The sequence below is a fragment of the Rousettus aegyptiacus genome, unplaced genomic scaffold (assembly GCF_014176215.1).
Source record: "Rousettus aegyptiacus isolate mRouAeg1 unplaced genomic scaffold, mRouAeg1.p scaffold_m13_p_18, whole genome shotgun sequence".
In the NCBI taxonomy this organism is placed as follows: Eukaryota; Metazoa; Chordata; class Mammalia; order Chiroptera; family Pteropodidae; genus Rousettus; species Rousettus aegyptiacus.
In genome coordinates this window covers 3,666,041-3,690,701 of record NW_023416293.1, presented here as the reverse complement: position 1 = coordinate 3,690,701, position 24,661 = coordinate 3,666,041, and the positions used below count along the sequence as shown (strand labels likewise).

General features: G+C 48.9%; 1 protein-coding gene across 1 annotated transcript in view; it reads right to left on the bottom strand.

The window, feature by feature from the left end:
* The window catches only part of ITPKB (inositol-trisphosphate 3-kinase B), an 88,650-nt gene extending 70,871 nt beyond the window's left edge, over positions 1-17,779 (bottom strand). Inside the window, exons 1-2 of the mRNA XM_016157439.2 lie at positions 17,491-17,779; positions 13,994-16,136 (exon numbers count right to left, since the gene is read on the bottom strand). Of these exons, the coding sequence (XP_016012925.2) occupies positions 13,994-15,928 (1,935 nt within the window). The 5' untranslated portion in view covers positions 15,929-16,136; positions 17,491-17,779. The remainder of the gene's footprint in view (positions 1-13,993; positions 16,137-17,490) is intronic.
* Positions 17,780-24,661: the final 6,882 nt, after the last annotated feature.

Here is a 24,661-nt window from a genome sequence, read left to right as displayed (position 1 = left end):
GTGCCCACCCAGAGGCCACCTTCCTGTGCTCCCCTCTGAGGACGTGCCATGGCATCCCCAGCGTTCACACCCTCCAGTCTGAGCTCTGCCCACTGAAGCGATGCAGAGGAAGTCTCTTCTGGGAGGTGAAACCCTGTGACAACCACCTACGGAGAGCTTGGAACTCCCGTCCATCTGTTCCCGTGGAATAAACTTCCTCCCTTTGCTCCTCTAATGTCTCCTAATTTAACAGAAGTCTGTAGGCAGGTAATGGAATTTGATACACTCAATTCCAGCTTAGATAGTAATGTTATGTTTGAAATATAAACCCACAAAAGCTTGTTAACCGTGTCATTTAAAATGGTCCAGAATGCCTGGGGGTGACGCAGAATTACGAGCCCCAAGCCGCGAAGAGTCCCAGGCCACGAAGAGGCCGTGATGCTCCCCCTGGGGGCGTGAGGAAACCAGCTGTGTACAGACCTGTGCTCGGCACCTGCTGAGACCCCTGGCCTGCGGGCAGCACTGCCCTCCGGTTCCCTGGAGGAGGACGCGGCCGGAGTCCCCTGGGCTTGGGGCTGGGGGACAAATGGCTGGATGCCCTCCCCTCTCCCCATCTGCAGCAGCGAGGAGGTGTAACCCACACTGCCCTTTCGGGGGGCGTCCTCTGCCTTCCTCTCCACCAGGCCTGGGGGCCGCCAGGCAGCTCCAGACGCTCACATTCGCTGCCGTTCCCTCCCCCGAGTCTGTGTTTTCACATAAAGGTCCATTCATTTAGGAAGAAAAGAATCCTCTCTTATTTCCACCTCTGCAAATGAATAGAAGACTGATCTTAAACCAGACCAAAACACTACTTCAGGGCAGCTACGTGAAGACCATTAATGCTCTTGCCCCCCAGATGTAATATGTCCAAGGCAACAAGCTACCCTGATTCCCTCGGCCATCTGCACGGCCGGCCGTGGTCCAGACCCCGCCTCCGCCCCCTTCTTCCTCTGCACTGCGGACACTTAGCGCCCACCCTCCTCCCACAGCATGGGGCCCAGGACTAAACTCGCGCCCCCTGTGCACAGAGCTGCACCGCCTTCCTCTGCTGTGCAGGTGACAGTGGGTGACATGGAGGAAGCAGCAGGGATCCCAGCCTGGCCGCCGACCAGCTGTGCTCCCAGGACCGGCAACCGCATCTGTCCGATCCTCAGTCTGCTGGCTGCAAAAGGAGGAAAATAATACAGAGCCTGCGAAAACGAAATGAAGTCATTTGATGGCACATGCCTGGCACATCAGACACTTCGGACATCGTGGCTGCCGTTACGTTATTATTCTTGTGCAGCTGAAGACCACTCGGCCCTGTTAACGGCTGCACCACACAGCAAAGCGCGCTGGACTTCTGGTGACGTCGTAACTCCCAGTGAATTTCTTCAGGAACACCGACGAGCCAGGTCCCCTGCATTCTGTCCTTCGTGTAATTAATTGACTTTTTAAAGCCTCGAGTGAGCACACAGTCTCTTTTACAGTATCTGGTCATGGGGTCATACTGAACTGTTTCCTAAAGTTCTTGAAATCGCCTTCCCAGTGTCACATGTCCAAAACCCACAGTCCAATGGCCAAGCTAATGATGCCCAGCAACGTGCCACCTGGGCCACTCGGGGTACTTCCCCCCAGGCTGACCCACATGCACCCTGAGTGCCCCTGCAACTCCTGGGTGAGACTCTCCAGCCTTCCCCTGGGGATGTGGTATTTGAGGTCAGTGGCGACAGACCAGAAAATCTAGGCCAGTCCAGAATGCCAAAGAAACGATGTCGGGGAAGAACCTCTGGAGCCTGGTTCAGCTTCTCGGTGTGAGCCGGCAGCCTGCAGGGACGTGGGAGGGGGCTCCCCGACTGACCCGCCGTGAGACCACAGCGCAAACGGCATCCAGACGCCGCTCTGGACGCTTCAGCCTGTGATCGGAACTAATTACGTCCTGTGTATATTTCCAGGTTGGGGCAATAAAGGAGTTACTGTCCAGCACGCTTGCCGTTCAGACCGCCTCTGAGGTCAAGGCTGCCACAGACTAATAAGTTCTTTCGGTGGTTTCATTCCTCCCAGATGTCAGCCCCTCCATCCTTGCAAAGGGCAGGAGGAGGCTGGAGCCTGGAGGGGGGATGGCAGCGCCGGACAGGCCTGAGACGCAGCTCTCCAGAAGGGCACAAGGTCCAAAGACGTCACATGCAGGAGCCTTTGCTCGCTGCCTGGAAACTTCCTGGACGCCTATCGGCCACCTTGGGGCATGGAAAGGCTAGCAGACCAGAGGCAGGCAGGAGAGATGCTAACCCCACGGGCTAACGCAACAGGGCGACCGCCCCGTATTGTAGCCAGAGAGGAAAGAGGGATATCCACATCGATGCCAGATGCCTAGAAAGGGAGAAGCCTGTGTGTGGCAGTCACGGTGCCCAAGACCATGCCGATGTCTGGTCGAGGGACACCCTGTGCCTCTCTGGGGGAACCTGTCACCACACGGCCCCACCTCCTGCCAGGGCCTTTCTAGGACGCCAAAGTGAACTGGTACGTTTGGGGTCAATCCAGCTCGGCCCAGCCCCCTGGCTGCGTTTTCCAGAAGGCCAAGAGTAGCCTGGGCTCCCGACAGCTCAGTGAGGACCCAGGCAAAGAGCATCATGGCTCTCCCTCGCTCACTGGAGAGGAGGCCGGGGTGGGCGAGGTGGGCTGCAGAGGTCAAGGCCTCGGGCGGGTCTGCCGTGAAAGAAAGCATCTCTTTAATGCAAGGAAGATCCCGTGCGAATAAACATGTGCCTGGCCTGCCCCAGCCTGAGCACTGGGAAGCGACACAGGCCCTTCAATCGCGCACAGGTTCAGAGTCCCCCTCGCGAGGAGAGCCACAGCTGTACGAAGTGACGGTGCTACGCATACACATTTCCTTCTCTCTCTGATCCACGGTGACTCTAAAAGACGCCCCAACAAAGCAGAGGCGCGAGAGGAGAGGACACAGGACACAAGGGACGGCGCCTTCTGCACCCCCAGAGACTGGGCCTTCGGTGCCTGGATGACCTCAGCCAGTTTCCACCTCCAAAGCAGCATAAAGAGGCCGGCCAGCCGGGGAGTTGGGGGTGGGGGAGGAACCTGACACCCCTCACAGCAGCTGAATACAGCGGATTGTTTTTAAACTGCAAGTCCCGAGCCCTGGTAACAAAGCGAGGCCTCTCCCGCCACTGAGAGAACTCCCTGGAAAAATAAACCTCACTGCCTATTTTGCCATCCTCCTCGACAACAAGCTGCGCGGGGATGAGGTGACTCAGTGAAGGCGAGTGTGTGCGACACTCGAGGAGGAGGGGCCGGGACAGGGGCTACCGCGGTCCACACCTGTTCTGCGCCAGGTACCTGAGCTGCATGATCGCATTTCATTTGCACAAACGGACCAGGAGAGAGGGTCATCATCCTCATGTTTGTTAGGCTAGAGATGAGGACACTCAGGCTCAGAGAGGTGGCGAGCCAGCCACGGCCTGGGATCCAGGGAGGGTGTGAACTCAGGCCCCGCCGGCCCCGGCCCCCACGCCCCGGCAGACTCACTCACTTCTCGGCTCACCAGAGCAATCCTACAAAACAAACCTCAGCAGCAAAGAGCACCCCCCACTTTTTCTTCAAGGGGAGGAAAGCCACCAGCACGCAATATTCCCTCGGGAGCCCCTTCTCACTTACACCCAGACAAAGAGGACGGTGGACGTCGTCGCAGGATCAATGGACACACTGAGGAACGACGGCAAGTCTGCGGCTGAAGCCTACGCGGTTCACTTCTGGTTTACTGAGCCCCGAAGACGTCCAGACGCTGTGCTGGGCACTTCACACACGATACCTACCTCGTTGAAGGCTCACGACCTCGAGGCGGGAATTGCCAGCCCCATTTTACTGGGACTGTTGAAACCGAGCGGCAGAAAGGTAAGACATTTCTCGAGGGTCACACAGCCAAGAAGTGGCTCAGCTCAGACTCCAACCCAGACTCTTCCGACTTCCACACCGCGGCTCTCTCCTCCACACCCCAAGCTCTTCCGCAGGTTCAGGCTCGCTAAACACCTGTGGAGCAAAAGTCCCTTCCCAGTTTTGCTGACCTCTGTCTCTGGTCAATTGGAGTAGAAGTGGGGGGGTCTCCTGAGGCCCCTTTAGCCTCAGATGAGCACGCGGACAGCGCCGCGGACAAGCACCGAACCTTTAGTCCACCGAGTGTCAACGTGCGTGGAGTTCAACGCAGAGCGCTAACGGCTGTGGCGGGGAGGGGCCCTCTTTCTTTCCCACCTTTGGATCCAGGACAGCCCCTTTGCTTGACCACCGCTAACAGAGACAGCACCCCTGAAGGCCTTCGCCCAGACTCCTGCAGTGGCCACTGCCCAAATTCAAATCCCTACTCCCTGTACCGCGAACGCCCTCCCTCCGAGGCCAACACCGACCCATTATTTATTAACTCGTATGTAATGAATGTGCTCGTTTAATGGCTATACAACTTGTTCTGGAGTTTTGCAAATCTCGAATATGTCCGTTGGCATCGGCTCTGCCTTGGGAGGGCAGATCCCCGAGGACAGGGACGGCATCCACGAAGCCACTCTCTTCAGCACAGGAACGTGCAGACAGAGGCGGCAGATCAATGCCTGCCATTCGGGCAGCCACTGGGGTGCACTGTCCATTTTGCAATGTGGCAGCCACCAGAAGGGAGGTCCGGCTCTGAGCAGAGGTTTCTGGGGCTCACCCGGGGCCCGACCACACTTACAAAGTGCCCAGCGCACACCTGCTGAATGCAACGTCTGCTTCGCAAGCTCCAGACTTTGCCGAATTCTTCTCTTTCACTTCCAAGAACATAGAGGAGAAAACCACCCCATGGCACTGGAAAAACCAGTGCTCCTAGTAAGCGTCCTCGAACTCTAGGTGGACTGCGGTAGCCTCTCAATTATTCGGGAGTTGACAGCCTTGTTTCAGAAACATCAGACCTCCGCTCGGTGGCCGCCCCTTCCCCCTCCCTGCAGCCTTCGGTCCTGTCCGCCACATCTGCATCCCCACCTATGAGTTAGCAAACCACGGTCCACATTGGTCAAGATGGTCACTCAGGCAGGAGGAGGAGGAGGCCACGCCGAGCGGCGGAAGCGGACCCAGGAGGGAATTCAGGACGTCTACTTGCTCCCCCTCCCCCACCCGCACAGCAGCGTCCACGTCGGAGCTGGCCCTGCTGCGGACGCAAGGATTGGTTCTGACACAGTCTTCGGCAATGTCTCTTTCTGCAACACAGAGGTTGCAGTGTCTTACACGAGTACAGTGCTTGTCCTTGTCCACCCCCCTTTTGGAAAGCTCTACAAGCAATGTCGGGGTACTCAGAATTAAAACTAATTCAGGCAAGAAAGAGGACACGCGCTCTCAAAATGACCCTACGATCACTACCTCATTTGAGACTCACAAGTCCACACAAAGTGGGAAAACGTCATCAATATTCCCATTTTGCAGATGAAGAAACCGAAGCCCACAGAGGCCAAATCTGAGAGTCATTCGTCTTTCTGGCTCACTGCAGTCCTACGGTACACAGCAAAGTTCTCAGAGAAGGCCCCAAGTTTCCTAAGGTACCTGCAGTTATATGCTCATCTTGAGTGAGGACTTAACGCTACAATGACTACGACGATGGTGAAAAGTAGAAAAAGATCTCAGCGGCTTCATACAGACTAAACCATCAATGACGACGCCTTCAAAATGTCCCTTCCATTAGCAGATTCTTTATCTATACAAAGTTTTCAGTAGTCTCTCAGACCCAAACACTGTCTTCCTACCTACCTCCCATCGTCAACCGGCTCAGCTCTACCCCCAGCTCGGCAATGGGAGCCTCAGGATTTGCCGTCCCAACAAAAGCTCCCAGCCATTTCTCAAGCTATTGGCTGCGGTTGGATTTTCCACTTGACATTGTTAAGAGATTAAAGTGTTTATCTCATTGTCATACACGGGCCCTTTCAGTTTCCTGCTAATAGATTCAGGTTAGATAAAGATTACAGAAGTGATACTTGAGAGTTCCTCTCCATACCCCCAAGCTACAGTCCTTTCCCCATAGTTCTGAGGCATATTTTATTAACTCTGGTCTTCCGAAAGGTAGTTTACAACAAGAAAATGTTACACACCCAAACATAGCAGAGGATTAGACAAACACGGCTCCTATACCGCTGTGGAAGAAGCGCTTAACAAGACATCCTGCTGGATTATACATTCTACCGACTTGGTCATCAATTGCCATAGAGAACAAGAAAACAAATTGAGCTGAGCCTGGAAAGAATGTCAGCAAAAGTGGAAAAACACTTGCTGGGGACCGCCTGGGGGTACAGTGACCTCCCATGTAATTGCCCAGGTCCTACCAGCTCCCAACATACCAAGAGAGATTGCAGACTGAGCTGGGGGATGGCCAGCCCCAGGGAACCAAATCCCTCTGCTCTGTGCCAGGCTGAATACTCCCCACAGTGTCTGGAAATATTAAGCTCTGGTAACATAAAATGTATTACATCTTCTTCTTGGAAAATAGTATAATCAGTTTATTCACTCTGATTAAATGGACGGGGGCGAGGTGGGTAGTTCAGGATGCAGAGAATCCCCCCTTAAGAGGGATAAAGAAAAACACCTGCTGTCACCCCCAAAACCAAAGGCAAAAGTACTTCATTCCCACCCTCTGATGTATTACGACCAACTTTATAAACGTGAGCAAATGGACCATCCTTAGGAAGAGTTCTCCCTGGCCAAGGACGGGCAGTCCCCTGCATCATTAATACCTCTTACCACGTCTGGGTTAGGCAAACCCTAATCTTAGTCACCAGGTCGAGGGAAATAATCTCCACGCCTTTGTTTGAGATGCTGCCTCACCTCATTTTCCTTTTCCATGCAGAATCTTAACACAAAAGTAAAATGCTAGATTAACAGGATAAACAGTGAACTTAATGAGGGAGGATCCTCTTTAGTTAAAAATTAACCATCGCCACCCCGGTTTTTCAGTGACTGCAAGTTTTTCTATGTATTTTGAGATGGGGAAATAAAAACACATCCCCCTCCACCACCGCCCCAATTAAAACATACATAAATATGAATCGTAGGGGTCCATTCGCTTGCTTACATTTCGGTCGCTTATAAATCGCATCAGCTGGTTTGGTGCAAAATAGAAGTATAAATTTCAAGAAATAAAAACTGTAGTGTGTATTGACTAGTGGCCTTGTGTTGAATAGGTTCCCATTAAGTGATATCCAGTCCATAAAACGCCCAAGTAAAGCTCAGTGGAGGGAAAGGACTGGATTCCTAACAGTGGATTCTTAATGGAATTGTTGAGAAACACGCCAGACAAGTTAGCCAAAAGCCTATGTGTTGGCCTACCAGTAAAACGATGATGATTATTATTACAGCTCATTCCTCATCAGAGTAAAGCTTGGAAGTCCCTGCTCTCAAGTAGAAAAATAGAGCGGTCTTCCCTGTAAAAATACTCTGCGAAAAGGTATCATCCTGACCTTGTTCCCTGAGGCCTGCATAGAGCGTGCACATCTGCTGTCAAGCTATTATATTCACCAGGTGTCTTTTTGATTCTCAGCCCTAAAGTAATCCCCAACCACGCAACTGAGCAGAAAGCTACACCAGGAAATAGTCTAGATAGAAGGTAAGGGCAGCCTTACTCTCAACATTCCATGAAAGATACTACAAAGAATTTCTGTGGTTCCACCATAGTCTGCGAATACTGCTGGTTTTGAGAAATTTAATTTCATTCCAGCCTCTCTGGCTAAAGCAGAATCATTTTCCATAATTGCAATGGGATTAAAGTGGAATCCAAACAAAATCCCAGGATTGCTACAGAGCATTTCTTCCTGGGAGCCCAGTGAAACTTCCAGACAGACACTGCCTCACCAGTACTCAAGATGTCTCCCAAGCCCACCTCGGCCAACATTTACGGAGCCAGGCGCTACCCCAGGCGCTTACTTATAAGCACTGCACCATGGAAGTCTCACCACCCCATGAGGTCACACCTACTCTCCCCATTTTTCATAGGGCTCGCATGCCATTTGTAGACTGGAGTTTCACCTTAAGTTTCCTAAACCCGTCCGGTGCTCTTAACTCCGAAGGTGGCAAGGTCACAGCAGTAAGCAGTGAGCTTGCCTCCATTGTTTTTTTCTCCTTTCTTTTGTTCTGTATCTTCCAGATGGGTCAACATTCCTTTTATAGGTAGATAATGCGGGAGAGATATTCTCTCATTCATTCATTCATTCATTCGCCTATTCCTTTAACAAACGTTTTAAAAACGGACTATGTTTAAAGCCAAGGCAGATCTCCCAAAGTAAGGAGCTTATTCACTAATCGAGTTTTTTAAGTGAAAAAAAGGAATGTAAACGTGGGTTCTGTAACTATATTGCATGATTTCTGGCCCTGCTTTCCTCCTCTGTATAATATGAATATTGGAAGAAATAAACTCTCAAGCCTCTCCCAGATCAAAATTTATATTATGTTAATTATGTAAGCTATAGAAAAATTTGTGTTATTCTTTTAATAGCAGGAACAGAGGCTGAACTGTATAATGAAATATATATTTGCGGTGTCTTTCAGCCAAGGCGAATTGAATTGTCTTTAAAGTAACAGTTCATCCCTGGAAAAATGAAGGATTAGGTGTCTGGGAGGACCACAGTGAGATTCAAGGTCAGAAACAGAACTGCGGCGAGTCCAGTTTGACCACAGGGTCACGGGACCAGGTCAGTGGAGTCTTCCGGGTCTCCGAGATGGCCTCCACAGCCAGGTCTGAGGGAAAGCCACAATGCTAGGTGTTTCTGCTCCAGATCACTTATAACACCACTGTCGTCAGTCCACCAAGTTAACAGTACTCAGTCACAGGAAGGGCGCACAGCCTCTGAAGAACTGGACGCACAAAATCTCAAACATCCCGATGAGATAGGGCAGCTGGCACGCTAAAGGGCTTTTCATATTACCAAAGAATTCATAGTTGGGTTTGGTGTGATTTTGTAAACAATGAGCTCACCTGATGCATGAAAATGACATCTGTGCCAATTCTCCCTAGTCTGCAAAAAATCACTGAAGGCAAACTTGTCACGGAAAGATTTGAATACAATCAGAACACACCGCAACGCCCAGGTCTCTTCTCCTATGAAACCCATAGAACCTTCCGCACTGAAGGTCTGACCACACAGGATTTGGAAGAGTTCTTGAGTTAATTCCGAATCGCCTGCTGATGACCTGAAGTCTACAAAGTTTTCTTCTACCAAGATATAAAAATTTTTCAATTATAATACTTGCAAATTCAAACTTCGGATCACTAAGTCGAAACCTGACAAAATAAAATAAGCCTAAACAATGTTATCAATGCTCCTAGGTATATACATAAACTACACAGAACTAATCTAATCTGTAACTGCATGTAACAGGTATGTGCCAACAAAATCACTCAAGGTAGCGATCAGCTCTTAAAAACAAGAGTTCTGCAAATGATTTAGTTAACACCTAAAACAGATTTCTTTCAAAGCAAGGAGACTGGCTTAATATGTTTTCCCTGTAAAACCCATAGGCTAGGTGAATCTTGAGCTGTGTTTTTTGCAGTGCCCAAACATCAACCTCTTTTTTTCTCTATACCCCACCTTTATTTGAAAGGATTGTTAAGCTGGCTGAATTCTTTTATCTTTGATAAAACGCTTTTGAAGTGATGTTTTGACTCTGTATAGGCAAAGCCTCAAGTTTCCAAACTGAAATATTTGAGGAGGCCAAAGCCCTAGAAAACAGCCTCTTTTACTTTGCAGGTTGATGCTTTGGCCTCCTGTCGGCCTAGCCACGAGTACCAGTCTAATTATCCATGAGCATCTGGGATATCGCACTGCTAATTTATCTTGATGCTTGTTCAGTGCGAAATTGCAAAGAAACAATCTTCCGGTATCTTCTGGGAATGAGAGAAAAGCAGCAGATCAGTTAATGGGTCTTAAGTAAAAGCACAAAATTAAATGTGCGGTTTCAGCCTCAGTGCCCAAGGTCCTTGTCACACCTGTGGACACCCTGAAGTGTGATGTACACCAAGTTTTAAATTAAGTGTCTTGAATTATATAGTCACAGAAGGTTAAAACTAGAAAGACCCACCCCGCACCCCACCCCGTCCCTGAGATCATCTTCATGCGAGAGTTTTCAAAGAAGGAAATTTTAAAAGAGGAAAACCGAGCCAGACACTGGAGCCTGTAGTGTATCCTCAGCTCCCTTTGCCTCTCCGAGTCTTGGTTTCCTCATCCCTAAACAAGTCACGGCAACACCCGGAACCTCACAAAAATGACTCGGGGTCCTCCCAGATCTGAAAGGTGCTGAGGTATTGCCAGAAAGGCCCTCTCCACACCCCTGACAGAGAAGGGGGCCCCCAAGAAAGCTGCACATGCCAGCTGAACTCAGGCCCCTCCTCCAAATCTGAGCCTTCAATATTCTTATCCGGAAACAAAATTTTCTATTTAAAAGTACTCACCACCACATTCACTGTTTTTAAGTATCCCTCTAAGACTTTAAAATTTCAATTTGGTTTCCCCCCAAGTGAAAATTTCGTACTTTTTAATACCACATAAAACCATTTTAAACTGTTTGAATTTTTCAGTTCCTGTAAGAGTTAGTTTTTCACTAAAAAAAAAGATAACAAAACTAGTCAAATACCAAAAAAAAAGGGAGGGGGCAAAGGAAACAAAATTCCAATGGCCTTTAAAAATTAGTAAGCACCAAGAAGCCAAAGATTTTATATTACACTTCTTTATATATCCCCCACAGGGAACTAAGCCAATGTTTTGGTTTTTGAACACATAATTGATAGTACAATTTTAGAATAAACTTTTAAAATCTACTTATTAAAGTAATATGCATACATATATTAATATATTACTTTAAACAATGGCCCAGGTACGCTTAAAAGAAATAACATAGGAAAGTAAAGAGCTGCTGATTAATTCTGAGCTATTTTAAAGAACAAAAGAGAGAACACTATCCTTGTTCAGTGCGATTTGCTTCCATACAGGTCCCAGTGAAGAATGAATGTGCCTGAATTAAAGCCATTGAATGCAAGGCATGTAATGCAATGACTTCTGAGCAAATTTCAAGTGTTCAATTCTTCATAAAAAGAGGTGCAGGTGCAAAAACTTGGGACATCATATTTTGGGGACAGGCATATCCGTCAGGCTCATGAGAAGACAAAGTAAAGGCCTGAAGCCCTTTGCATGTTTCCGAGGATGTCTTTATAGCTCCTTCCCATGGAAGCAAATGAGGAGAGCTGGCCTTCTCATGGCATTACCTCCCAGTGAAAAGGCCTTTGCTAATTTGCATAATGTAAATGGCAAAGTAATTTTCAGAGCACATTTCCAAACAACACGCTTCTTGCTGTGTTTTTAACTAGAGGGAGGTCCTCCGAATTCGGAATACTGGCTCGGGGACTTCGACAGTACCGAGCAGCAGGGAGACCAGACAGTGAGAGAGTGAACACAACAGCCAGGCTTCACGGTTCTCTGGGCCATCACCTCCGCCTGCACAGAGCATCACACACAGCCATTCTCCCGCGGGAGCAAAGGATGTGCCGCATGACACATAAAAGTTTTAACTCCATGGAAAGACGAAGCGGCATCGAACAAACAAACAAACAAACAAAACCAACAAAAACAAATCCTGAGGGCCAGGGTTTGGTTGTATGGGTCCAAGGCTGAATACGCAGTTTCAAGCCTGTGTGTGTGAATGCATGTGCGCGTAGGTAAGGGCGTATGAGCATGTGTGAGTGTGCGTGTGCGCGTGCGAGTGAACGTGAGCGTGTGTGAGCGTGTGTGCTCTGGGAGGCAGTGCAGCAGTATAAAAAGCAGCAGCAAACGGCACAGAAGAGAACAGCGTAATGGGATTGCAGCGCCTCAGACAGAGGTGGCTCCGGTTTTACCCGTAAAACACTGAAAAGTCCGCCCGAAAGACCCAGCCAGTCAAGATGGCCGGCCTTCTGCAAACTAATTATCAATATTAGGTAATCAAGAGATTTTGACCCAATGAGCAGGTGTTAATGTTACAGATAAGACTTCACTCTAACTATCTGTAAGAGAAAGAAAACTTTGCTTATTATGCAAGCACTGAACCAAAACCTCAAACATCCCTAGGATCCCATAATTTCCACCCTTCCCCCCATCACACACACTGGCCATCGGCCTCACGTGATTCAGAGAGCAGAGGATTTCTCCCTGGCCCTGCTCTGCGGGTGTCTGGAAACCTGTTTAAAGGTGGGAAGGAGGCCGGACAACAGGCAGGTCCCATCACTACTTATGGACCTGTTAGCCAACTTGAAAACACCATTCAAACCTCTGGTTTCTGAGTCACCATCCCACTGGCAAAAAAAAAAAAAAAAAAAAAAAAAAAATCACCTGTCATTATTTATCTCCTCTTTAACTCACTTCCACACAACAGGCCTTTTCAAACAGCAGGACACACAAACTGTTTTGAGAACCAGCCAATAGGAGCTGCTAATCCATCACTAGAAAGGGCGAATGGAAAGTTGGAGAACAAGTTAAAGCACCTTGGCAGTGCCAGCGACGCTTCAGGGTTTAAAAAGCACATGGGAGGAGTGAACAGAGGACCATCTCATTCACTAGGCCTTTGATTGTCGGCAAGAAGGCAGAGAAAGCCGGGCCTCAGTTTTCCAACTGCTCTTTACCGCCATCCCCTTCCGGGTAGACTGTCCCTCCTCCCAAGGTGGTGTGCCTGAGGCTCTGTTCTGGCCACAAAATGCCAGGCTGACTAGGGGCAGACTTTGCATACATATTTGCCTCCCGATCGTCAGCAGAAAGTGGAGTTTCATAAAAAGAAATGCCTAGTCTTCAAAAATCCAGACTGTGATTTCTGAAGTGGGAGTGAGAAAGAATCATGCTTTGTGGTCCAAAATACCTTAGAGAAGGATGTAGAGTAGAAATACAAATTTCTCAGTTGCTGTGGTTTAAGTCACTGAGGTACAAAGAATAGTATTTGACATTCAATGTGAACTCAGAAGGCTCCCTCCCTACTACAATAAAACGCAGACTTTCCCCGAGGGTAGCACAAGAACCCCTTGCAGGCTGAACTAGGAAATTCCCCGTACTCAGGAAAAGCTGAGAGAAAGTCCAGACCTTTTCAGAAGTGCTAGCTGCAACTCTTAACGTCTTCCGTAAGACACTCTGATCCTCCTAAGAGTGAAAACAGCTGAGGACTGAGATTAACCATAACAGAAATAAACTCCCGTCTACAGCCATAGCCAGAACAAGACGTCAGTATGATGAATCAAAGCCGATGCACTTGAAAATGTACCTGAAAGGTACCTGTACCAGCCAATGAGCACATCCATTAGATGGTATCTACTCTGGAGATATCATCCAGCCTATCTCAGGCAAGTCAACCTAATATAACATTCTATCATAAAAAATGCAAAGCGTCATTTTCAGTTTAATTCATGCATCAAAGGGCATCTTAGTCCCGCAAATACTGCACTGTTCTGCCTTAACTTACTGAGGCTAAGTGGTTCTTCACCCAGCAGACTGGTCACAACCACATCTAGAGCTTTCAGGGCCCCGTCATAGAATCATGTCACTTATTTGCCTGGCTTCTTAGCAGAGGCCGAGTTAATTCGATGACGGTCCTTGTCAGTTTTCTTCCGCCCAAAAGAATCACAGAATTAAGTGTTTCACCTGATCAGACAAAAGTTATACTCGGCCGCCGTGTTCTTCGGGGATTAATCAGGAAGTTTTTGGTAATTCATCTTCCTAAGAAGTGAGAGGCGACCTACCAGAAGTACCTTAAAAAATTATTTTTTAAAGATGTACATGGAAATAGTAATAGAAGAAACTCAGGTTCATTGTCCAAGCTACAAAGTACATGGTCAGTGTCTAACACCTGGAGAGAGTAAGTCGTGACTGCCCCAGGGGCCTGTCGGTCTTCACGACTCAGCAGAAAGTTAGAAAAACAGAGGACACATGGGGCGTGAAAGCAGCCCAAGTGCTAGAAAAATCAGGGCGAGACTTACCACTCTGGGCTTCTGCTGGTCCACGGTATGCAGGAAGGCGGCGTTGGGGTCCAGGCAGCGCTCAGGGTCACTGGAGATGTCCTCCTCCGAGTCGTCATAGGAGGAGGAGAAGCCAGTGGAGGATGCGGAGGAAGAGGACAGCTTCCTCAGGGGCAGGCTGCCCAGCGGGCTGCCTTGTGCCTCCTCCAAGATGCCATCCTCCTGGGCGCCCATGTCTGTGACGATGACGGCAGGTATATTGCTGGGGCTGCAGGCCTCTTTCAAAGAAGGCTTGTCCTTCTGACCTGGGGACAGCAGCTCCGGGCTGGGCTGGTCGGCTCGGTCCTGCGGCTGGCTTCCCCAAGTCCCCTGGGCTTGCACCCCTTTGACACACGTCCAGGCCTGAGCTACGTCCTCCATGGGGTCCGGCCAAGCCTTGGAGCTCCCAGGCTGCATAACCACCCTGTCCCCAGGAAGGCACTGAGGTTCCTTCGGATCTCTTGTTGCTTCCCAACAGGGCAAAGGCTCCAGCATTCCACCAGAGGGAATGCGGGCCACCTCCACCTCCCGGTTCCCTCGAGGTACTGAGAGGCTGCCCCCACGCAAGCCCAGCATCGGAGACCCTTCGTCCACTCTCTCCTGGTGCTGTGGAGGTCCCCTGACCACCAGGGTTCCACTGTGGGTCACCTCTGGGCCTACCGAGCCCAGGTGCCCCAATGGCCTGAACCAGCTTGGGGACTCTGAGGGCTCAGAGTTTTGCTCTGTCACAGTGTTCTCCCCTGGCCTTTGGCCCACTTCAGGCGACCTGGGGCCTGGCATGCCACAGGGCAGATTTCCTTTCCCCAGCTTCCCAGGGGGCTCTCCGCAGCGGGGCCCGCCTCTCTCTAGGGCTGGGCTTGTCTCACTGCCCAGAGACTGTCCCTGACTGTCCTCCGGGGTCTCCGGGGAGTGCACACCCCCAAGTTCATGGGCCCTCTCAGACGGCTGGATGAGGGCAGGGTCATGTGGATGGTGTGGTCCAGTGGATGTGGCTCTCGCTGCCACTTCTGCGGCCATCACAGAGTTCGCTCCGACTAGCTCCAACGAGGGAGCTTGGCAGCTCCGAGTTCCCAAAGGAGAGGCGACCTTTTTGTCAATTTCCATAGCTACCGGCGAGCCACAGTGAGATCTAGCAGAAACCCCCTTCTCCATTCTCGCCGAAGTTACAGGCCCTTGAGTCTCTGATGCTGTCCGAGCGGCTGGGCCCGGGAAAGGTGCCACACCCTCTTTGTCCTTGGAGAGGCATAGCCTGGGTGGCCCTGCGCTCCTCCCGGAGTCGGCCTCCGGAGTCTCTGGGCATTGCTCTCCCCAGGACTTGGTCCTCCGTTCCTCGCTCTGAGCCAGGACCCTTTCCGGGGGCTGACTGCTGCTGCGGTAGGGACACGGGGAGGGCGAACGCGCCCTGCTCGCACGCGGGCTGCGGGGCGCCTGAGTGGCAGAGCTCTGCGCCTGGATGTGCGCCTCGAACATGCCCACTTTCTGGTTCACCTGTACGTTCTGCAACTCGCGCTGCAGGATTCGCAGCTTCCTCTGGGCCTCCTCTGGCCCTGGAGGGGAGAGGGTAGCGGTGGTCACCATCTGCTGCCCGTCCCCTCTCAGGCGACCCGCCCAACTCGGGCTGCCCACGCTGCTGCCGCTGCCGCTGCCGCTGCCGCTGCCGCTGCTACTATTCAGCCTGCGCCGGCCACTGCGCCAGCCCCCGGGGCTCCCGGGCTCCTCTGGCGACAACGACTCGGTTGGAGGGAAGAGGAAAGAGGCGCCTTTCGCGGGGCTAAAAACGCTGCCGGGGCTCAGCACGGCGCTTCCCGGCGGCGGGGGCGTCTCGCCGCTGCTGGGCCGGGGGCCGCCGCCGCTCTTCACCTGGTTGGCGCTATTCATGATCACCAGGCTGTTGAGTGCATAGCAGTACACAGCCATAGTACTGGGTCCCGCGCTGCCCGCCGCCGCCGCGGCTCCCGCTCCGGCTCCGCCGCCCGCGCCTGCTCCTCCCGTGGCTCCCGGCTCAGCCCCGGAGGCCCGGCGGCCGCGGCTCCGCGCGCAGATGGAAGGGCATGGCCTGGGCCGCGGCCGGGGGTCAAGACTGCGAGCTCAGCCCCAGCCCGAAGCTCCATAAACAACAGCGCCGCTGTGGAGACACAAAGAGAAAAGTCAGGACCCCGGAGGGAGGGGGTGGGGGACGGGGAGAGGACACCCCGGCACGCGGAACCCCAATCTGTCGGGGCTCGGGCGCTAGCGGATGTCTCAACTCCAGGGATGGCGCGGCTCCGCGACGACTCGAGCCCCGGGGGCCCGTGTCGCCAGCGCGGTGGTGGGTGTGCCTTTCCCGAGTGCGCCCCCACCCCTCACCTCAAGGCTGTGATACGCTTGGAGGTCTCTTCTAATTCCGAATTCTGGGATTCGTCTCTTAGAGGGGAACGATGTGCAAGTACTTGGTCCCTAAGTGTGCTGTGTGCGGGGCGCGACCGCCTCCGAGGGCGAGGACAGCCCATCCACCGTCCCCGGGTCTCCGGCCTGAGCCAACGCTGGCTGCCCCCGCCCCTAGGCTTCAGGATCTCCACGCTGCCCCCTCTCCGGTCATCGGAAACCGACTCAGAGCGACCCCGAGCGGGACCTGCCTTCCCCCTGCGGCCGCCTGCCCCGGGATCTGGGGGACCCTGCACGCCTGCCTTTACCTTCCCGACCCTAGCCTTGGGGCTCTGTCCCTCGGCCTACGAAGGCCTGGCCGCACAGCAGAGCCACAGACGAGGCATTTTTTTCAACACTGGCCTTGTCGCCTGTCCCCAAACAAGTGGGTTTTGTGAGTGTGGGCGCGCCTGCGCGCGCCCCGGGCCGAGGCGCTGCACGTCCCCTGTACCGGAACCAATACTCGCTGCCCCCTGCGGTCGCCCCCCGCGGAGGGGCATGCGTGAGTGAGTGTGTGTGAGTGTGTGTGTGTGTGTGTGTGCGTGTGTGTCCGTCCGCGCGCGGGCAGCGAGTCAGCCTCTGCACGCCCTGTGCCTGAGGACGCTGCCCCTCTGGGTCTGCGGGACCCGCGCCCACTCCGAGGAACTCCAGGGCGTGCGTGGCTGCAGCCGCGGGGAGCCGGGACTCTGCAGACCTCACCCGAGCCCGCGCTCGAAAGCCCGGCGCCGCGCGGCCAAGTGCAAAGCTTCCCCGCATCCTGAGCAGCCTCGCCCGGCGCCCACGGAGCCGCCCCGCCGCCCGAGCGCGGGGACGCCCGGAGCGCGCCGGGGGAGGCGGCGCGCAGCCCGGGGCCCGGGGCCCGGAAGGCGCGCAGGAGAAACGCCGACAGCTCGTCTTTCCCGGCTCTCGCCGCACCCCTGCTCCGCGCCACCCTCCCCAATCGAGCCCCCTCCCCGGTCTCCCCAGCCCATCTCTCCGCGCTGGTTCGGAACCCGGAACGCGCAGACCCGCTCCGGAGCAGAGTGAGGGGAAAGAGGGTTTTAAGGAGAGAGCCACGAAAAAGCCGCCAAACTTACCTGAAATGTCTCACATTCCCAGGTCCTGTGCAGACTACATGGCCCAGGGACGCAGAACTCGTAGGAACAAAATGGCTTTAAAAGTTAAAAAGCTCAGAAATTATTTCCTCCCCGAGCTATGGAAGACCAAAAAAAAAAAAAAAGAGTGTGAAAGAAGCGGATGAGCCCCTGGGCCGGGGCCGGGCGGTCGTGGCGGTGGCGACGCGGGGCCGGTCCTGCACGCCCTCCTCGTAGTGGAGATACTACCCCTGTCAGTGTGTGCTCCCGGCTACTTGTGTTTGTTCAAGGGTGGTGGCGGGGAGGGCGGGGGGGTGGTGGTGGAGGAGGGCGGAGGGAGGAGGGCGAAAGGCGGGGGTTTGGGGGAGGAAAGCAGGAAGGAAGTTGTGAGCCTGTCTGGGGTTGAACTCAGCGGAACAAGTTTTTCTTTTCTTCTTTTTTTTTTTTTTTTTTTCTATTGCTTGGCAAGACCGAGGTAGGGAAACACTTAAAAAAAAAAAAAAAGTTTCCATTGTTAGCTAACCAGAAAAAAAAAAAAAAGCCTTTTAACTTCTGCGGGTTAAAGATATACGATTCATTTTCCACCCCTCCATCGAGCCTTGCTGATGTCTAGCTTTATGAAACTATTTTTGAAAAGTGTTTTTAATAAAGTTTTGAGTGTGCATTTTAAGCAAAGCAAATCAAGAGGACCTTTTTAGCATTTAAAACGGGCAAAAATCCTGTGCAAACGGTTTGTGTTCTTGTACACAAATCTGCAAATGCAAAGAAGAGCTTTTGTGGGCATCTCTTTGCAAAGTTGCAGACTTTAAATGCATCACACTAGTATTTTGGAAGACTGGGCTGTGAGCTGTTGCTGGTTTTGCAGTGCAATTGCTAGTCGTATAAACACGCCTTTACCTTGCACATTTATCTCTTACTAAATGCACACAGATGTGACATTGGCATATTTTTTGCACTTGATTCTTAAGTGATTTTAAGAAAAAGGATAGTCCTGGAATGAAGAAAGCCAAAAACCCCGTGCTCAGTCTCCTGTAGCTGGATCATTTTCAAGAGCTTGTCCCTCTTCCAACCATCAGCAACAGTGGGGGAAGGTGCATCAGCCAATACTACAGTCCTGAGGATCCTACCCCATTTAAACTCTGGTGCTGCAAGAGTGTTTTTCATAATTCTCTAAATCCTAAACTACAGCATTTAGTGAAAAGAAGGAAAATGTAGCTGCCAAGCACAGAAGATTTAAAACTCTAAAGCCTGAGTCGGTGCTGATATTCCCATAAGCTAAAATTTAGAAGGAAATTTCGATTTGCTTGTAGCAAAATCTTCATCTCTTGTTTGTTTATGTAACAATACTGTTTGAGTGAGGCAACCTGCTGCTCCACCAGGAAAAGACTCATGTTTAATCTGAAATCAAGAGATCTTCTAGATAAGAATTCCTGGGAATCAAACACTCTTGAGCCCTTTCTAACTAACTAACTAACTAACTAACTAACTAAAAAAAAAAAAAAAAAAAAAAAGCCACGAAAGGATGGAGCCTAATTCCTCTCCTCCCCATAGTGGGGCTTGATAAAAAGAGTGTTGACTCAGGATTTCGCAGTGAAGACAGAAAAGCCAGTCCTATCTTTGCCCCTAGTGTCAAGAAAGAGGAGCTACTAGTCCCCAGGAAATACACTCCGTGGGGGTTTATTTCTGACTATTCTACGAGATGCGAATGCTCTGTCAGGTGTCATGGTGGAAGGAACTGGAGGACCTAGAAATGCATAGAGTGAGCACAGAAACTTAGCCTCTCAGGCCTGGGAAATCTCACTGTCACTTCACAACCACACGTCATCAGCCTTTCCCAGATTTGAAAATTTCAGGGTTGCTGAATGTACAATTAGCCTAAAGAATCCTTGCTCACAAGGCAGCCAGCAGCTAGCCGGGTGTGGCATGCAGAAGGGACTCCTGCATTGGATTGGAGGTAGAGATAGATGATCATTCTACCAGCCTAAAATTCTAACGGTGCCACCAAGAGCAACAGAGGTTGGGAAAAGATAGAGCAGAATCTAGTTGCCTTCCATGATTTTAAATGCACATAAAAAATTATATAGCATGTTTTATTAGCCAGGCACTGTTCTGAGAACATTATAAATGTTTATACGTTTTAATCCTCATAACGATCCCCTAAAGTAGGTACTATTATTATTCCCATTTTACACATGGAGAAATTAAGGGACAAAACATGAGTAATTTCGCCCCAGCCAGTAAGTGGCAAGGCTAGGATTTGAACCTGTGAAGTCTGGGTCCAGAATCTATGCTTCTCACTATTTCTTCCTACTCTATACTAGTTATCTATAACTGTAGAGAAAGTTTAGCTAACTTTTCAGCATTTCCATTTTTCCTCTTTTGAAATGGAATTTTTAAAATCATAGTTACGGTACTAATAGTAGGAGACTTCCTCCACTATATAAAGGGCACCTGTGAAAAAAACCCTCAGCTAACATACTTAATGGTGTAAGACCGAACACTGGCCATCTAAGTAAGATCGGGAACAAGGTAGGGATATCTGCGCTTGCCACTTCCATTCAGTATTGTACGGGAAGTTCTAATCAGAGCAATTAGATGAGAAAAAGGAATCCAGATTAGAAAAGAAGAAGTAAAACTGTATTTAGAGGTGATATGATTGTCATGGTAGAAAATCCTATGGACTCTACAAAAAAGCTGCTAGAACTAGCAAGTGAGTTTATTAAGCTTATTAGTTTGCTAGGAGTACTGTAACAAAGGTCCACAGACTGAATGGTTTAAAGAACAGAAATTTATTTTCTCACAGTTCCAGAGGCAAGAAGTCTGAGATCAAGGTGTTAGCAGGTTTGGTGTCTTCTTAGGCCTCTCTCCTTGGTTTGTGGATGGCCATTTTCTCCCAGTATCTTCATATGAGCTTCTCTGTATTTGTGTCTGTGTCTAATCTCCTTCTTTTATAAGGACATCAGTCGTATTTGTTTAGGGCCTACTTAATTTTAACTAAATTACCATTTTAAAGACCCCGTCTCTAATTGAAATCACATTCTGAGGTACTGGGAATTGAGACTTCGACACATACACTTTGGAGGTACACAATTCAGCCCGTAGCAACAAAGTTGCAGGATACAAGATCGACATTCCAGAATCAATTGTGTTTCTATATTATCAATGAACACTCGGAAATTTAAAAAATTTAAAAATAATATTATGACAGCATCGAAACTATTAAATGCATAGTGATAAACATGGCAAAAGATGTGTTAAGATCATAGAATAAAAACTATAAAATACTACTGAGAAAAATTAAAGAAATTTAATAAATAGAGAGACATACCATGTTCATGAATTGGAGGACTCAATATTGTTAAGGTGTTAATTCTCCCCAAACTGAGTTAGAGAGTCAGTACAATCGCAATCACTATCTCAACAGATTTTTATTTCTGTAGAAATAGATAAGCTGATTCTAAACTTCATAGGGAAATACAGAGGATCTAAGATAGCCAAAACAGCTTTGAAAAAAGAACAAAGTGGAAGGACTAACATTATCTGATTTCAAATGTATACTAAAGCTACAATAATCAAGACAATGTGGTACTGGCATAAAGTTAGACTAATAGATCAATGTGATAGAATACAGAGCCCAGAAATAGATCAATATATATGGACAATTGATTTCTGACAAGTGTGCAGAAAAGTGGAGAAAGGAATCTTTTGATAAATAAACAGTTGGATATCCATATGCATAAAAAAACACTTCAATCCATATTTTGCACTGTATACAAAAATTAACTCGAGATGCCTCATAGATCTAAGAGTAAAACCTAAAACAATAATAAACTTTTATAAGAAAACGTAACAGAAAACCTTTGGGATCTTTGGGCAAGCAAATATTTCATAGATATAGCACCAAAAGCATGATCCACAAAAGAAAAATTTTGACGAATTGGACTACATTAAAATTTTAAAGTTCTGCTCTTCTAAAAACAATGAATGAAAAGACATGCTGGAAGAAAATATATGCAAGGTACATATTTGATGAAGGATTTGTATCTAGGATTATAAAGGAATCTTAAAACAGTAATAAGAGAACAACCTAGTTAAAAATGGACAGAATATCTGATTCATATATTGATACGAAAAGATTCATATGTTAATATGAAAAGATGCTCCACATCATTAGTCAGTAAGGAAATGCAAATTAAACCGCAATTAAACACAATTCTACACCTATTTGAATGATTAAAATTTTTTAAACTTACTTGGCGAAGATGTGGAGCTCTCAAACATTGCTAGGAGGAATATAAAATAATATAGCCACATTGGTAAATAGTTGCACAGTTTAACATCTACTTACCATATGCTCCAACTATTCCACTCCTAAGTGTTTATTCTAAAGAAATAAAAAAAGCACCCATGCAAATATTTGTAAACAAATGTATACTGCAGCTTTATTTGAATTATCTCAAAACAGGAAACAACCCAAATGTCCACCAACACATGAATGGATAAACAAATGGTGGTGTATCTAGACAGTGGATTACTGCTCATCAACAAGAAGAAATGAACTATTAAACATGGATGAACACAACGTGGATGAACTTGACATAATTATGATGAGTGAAAGAACCTAGACAAAAGAGGAGTACTGTATAATTCCATTCCTAGGAAATTCTAGAAAACGCAAACTAATCTACAATAACAGAAAGAAGACTGGTGGTTGCCTGAAAATGGGGGGCTGTCGGGAGAGACGAAAATAGGGATCACAAAGAAGCACGAGGAACCTTTTGGAGGCGACAAATACGTTCGCTACCTTGGTCGTGGGGCTGATTTCAAGAATGCATACACAGGTGAAAACTTACCAAATTGTAAAATAATAAATATGTGCACTTTATTGTATATCGTTTATAATTTAATAAGTATGTTGTTTAAAAAATAGCAATAGACAGATGCAAGCTTTGATGAGGATGCTGTGAGCCCTGCCCTATTGCCAAGCACAGTGCTTAACATATAATATCCATTTTGGGTAAAATATGAAATCATTCATTTAGTGATTCACTCATGAGCTCCATGGAATATCTCTATGACCCTTTCCCCATCATATATAACTCTGTTAAATTTTCTACTGCACTGTGTAATCATTTCCAACCTTCCTATCTTTCTATGTTCCCTATTAGATAGTGCATTCTTCAAGGGAAGAACCCCGGTTTATTTATCTTTCTAGCCTTAGGTTATAGTTCCTTACAGAATGAGTCTATACATGTTTATGAAATCAGAAAAGTAGACAGAGAAATCAAGCGATCAACCAAATCATTATGCAAAGGGACCAAGGAATCGGTGCCATCAAGAAAGCTGCCCCTCCCACCTCCCAGACCATGGAAAATAGTTCCCACTTCCCAGTTTGGGAGCCTTCAGCAGGCAGTGTTGGGGCCTGATGATAGAGATTGCCCATCAGTCTTCCTTCAGCCTATGCTCCTTGCCTGAAATCTTAGTTCTGAAGTTTCCAAAACACCATTAGCCCAAGGCGTGGCTGAGGCAGACACATGTCCCTAAGGGAGGTTACCACACCCTCTCCTGTCTAGCACAGACTAAGGCCACAAACAAGGAAGCAGCTTTGTACTGCCATTCACCTGTGCCCTTATCCGACTGGCCCCTTCTTTACTTATATCCCTCCCCTTCCCCTTCATTTGGGTAATGCAGCAGATTATTCATTTATCCCATAATGAATTGGACTACTGAATGTGACCTATGCATCAGGCAGGCCTGCCTGTGGTAGGTACTGGGGACAGGATGGTGAAGCCAAGCCCCTACCCCTAATCTAAGGGGAGACCAACAAGTGTATCGAGACAGGCCGTGACCTCTTTTCAATTGCTGCCAAGGAGGGTGAAAGGGAGACACGGGTTAGTTAGATCTGAGGTTCTTATAAGCACCTCCATTTATCATAGCCACGTGTCCTTAGGCAAGTAACTGAAATTCTCTGCACCTCGGTTTTGAGCTCTGTAAAATGGCAAGCATTATAATACCACCTCGTATGAAAATCTGTTAGATAATACACAGTTTAAGCACTCCAAAAATATGCTTTCTTAAAAAATAGGCCCTCAACCCCCTAGTGTCTCATACCAAAAAAGATCCAAGGGTTAGTGGATCTAAGACTGCCTTATACACAGCAAGCACTCAATAGTTGCCTCTAGAATGAGCTTCTTTAGCACCCAGAGCCCCTTCTCCTTACGTCAACCTGATCCGGTGATGGCAACAGCTCCAGCAGGGGTGGAGGGCTCTGGGGACTGGGGTCCTGCTGAGAGTTTCTCTTTGCTCTGTCTTCAGAAGCTGAAATCTAATGATATCTAGATGGCTACACCCATAATCAGGTGTAAATCTACGCAAGAGCTGCCTGTTCACAGCCTGCATGGCCTTCCAAGTGCATCTGCCTGCCCTGGTTCCTATTAGAAATGCTGAGAAAAGAAGGACCTCTGGGCCCACATCTAATTAAACCAAGGTGGATGAGGGGCCCACGGACAGCTGATCTGCAGGCTGGCTAAGGACCCAGCATGAAAATAAGAGGCGATCCATTGGATTCCTTTCATGGGGCTTTAGAATCCTTATTATAGGAACTGAGCTGAAAGACCACATAGTGAACCTGGAGTTTGTGAAGCATGTTCGGGAGCCATAACAGAGAAACAGGGATGAGCAAAGGACGTCTGGGTGAGTAGAGGGCGTGGTGAGGAACAGACGTGTCCAGACAAGAGAAGCCGCTGCGCCTGGTGCAAGCCCTGGAGAGAGAAAGGCAGGGAGTTCCCTGGCTTGCTGGTGGCCTCCCAGATCCCATTCCCGCCAGGCCGGCAGGTTCTGTCTGCCCTCAGATCATGTGATGAGTTATGGCATTTCTATGAACAGCCTCGCCCTCTCCCAGCCACATAATATCTTGTTTTACGCATAAATATTTATTCAGGATTAATTCCTTACTCTTTAAAAATACTGTTTGTTTGTTTTTTTTAAGATAGCCTTATTCATTTTAAACACACACACACAGTTTTGCTGTCCTCTGCCACTACTAAGATGTGACCGAATCTGGAAGAGCAAATGCAGATAGCAAATGTTATGACTCTAGGTTAATATGAAAAATTAAAAGTTCACTCTGATTCCCACCTCCCCAGGCCTAGTTCGATGTCTTCCTAGGCACACA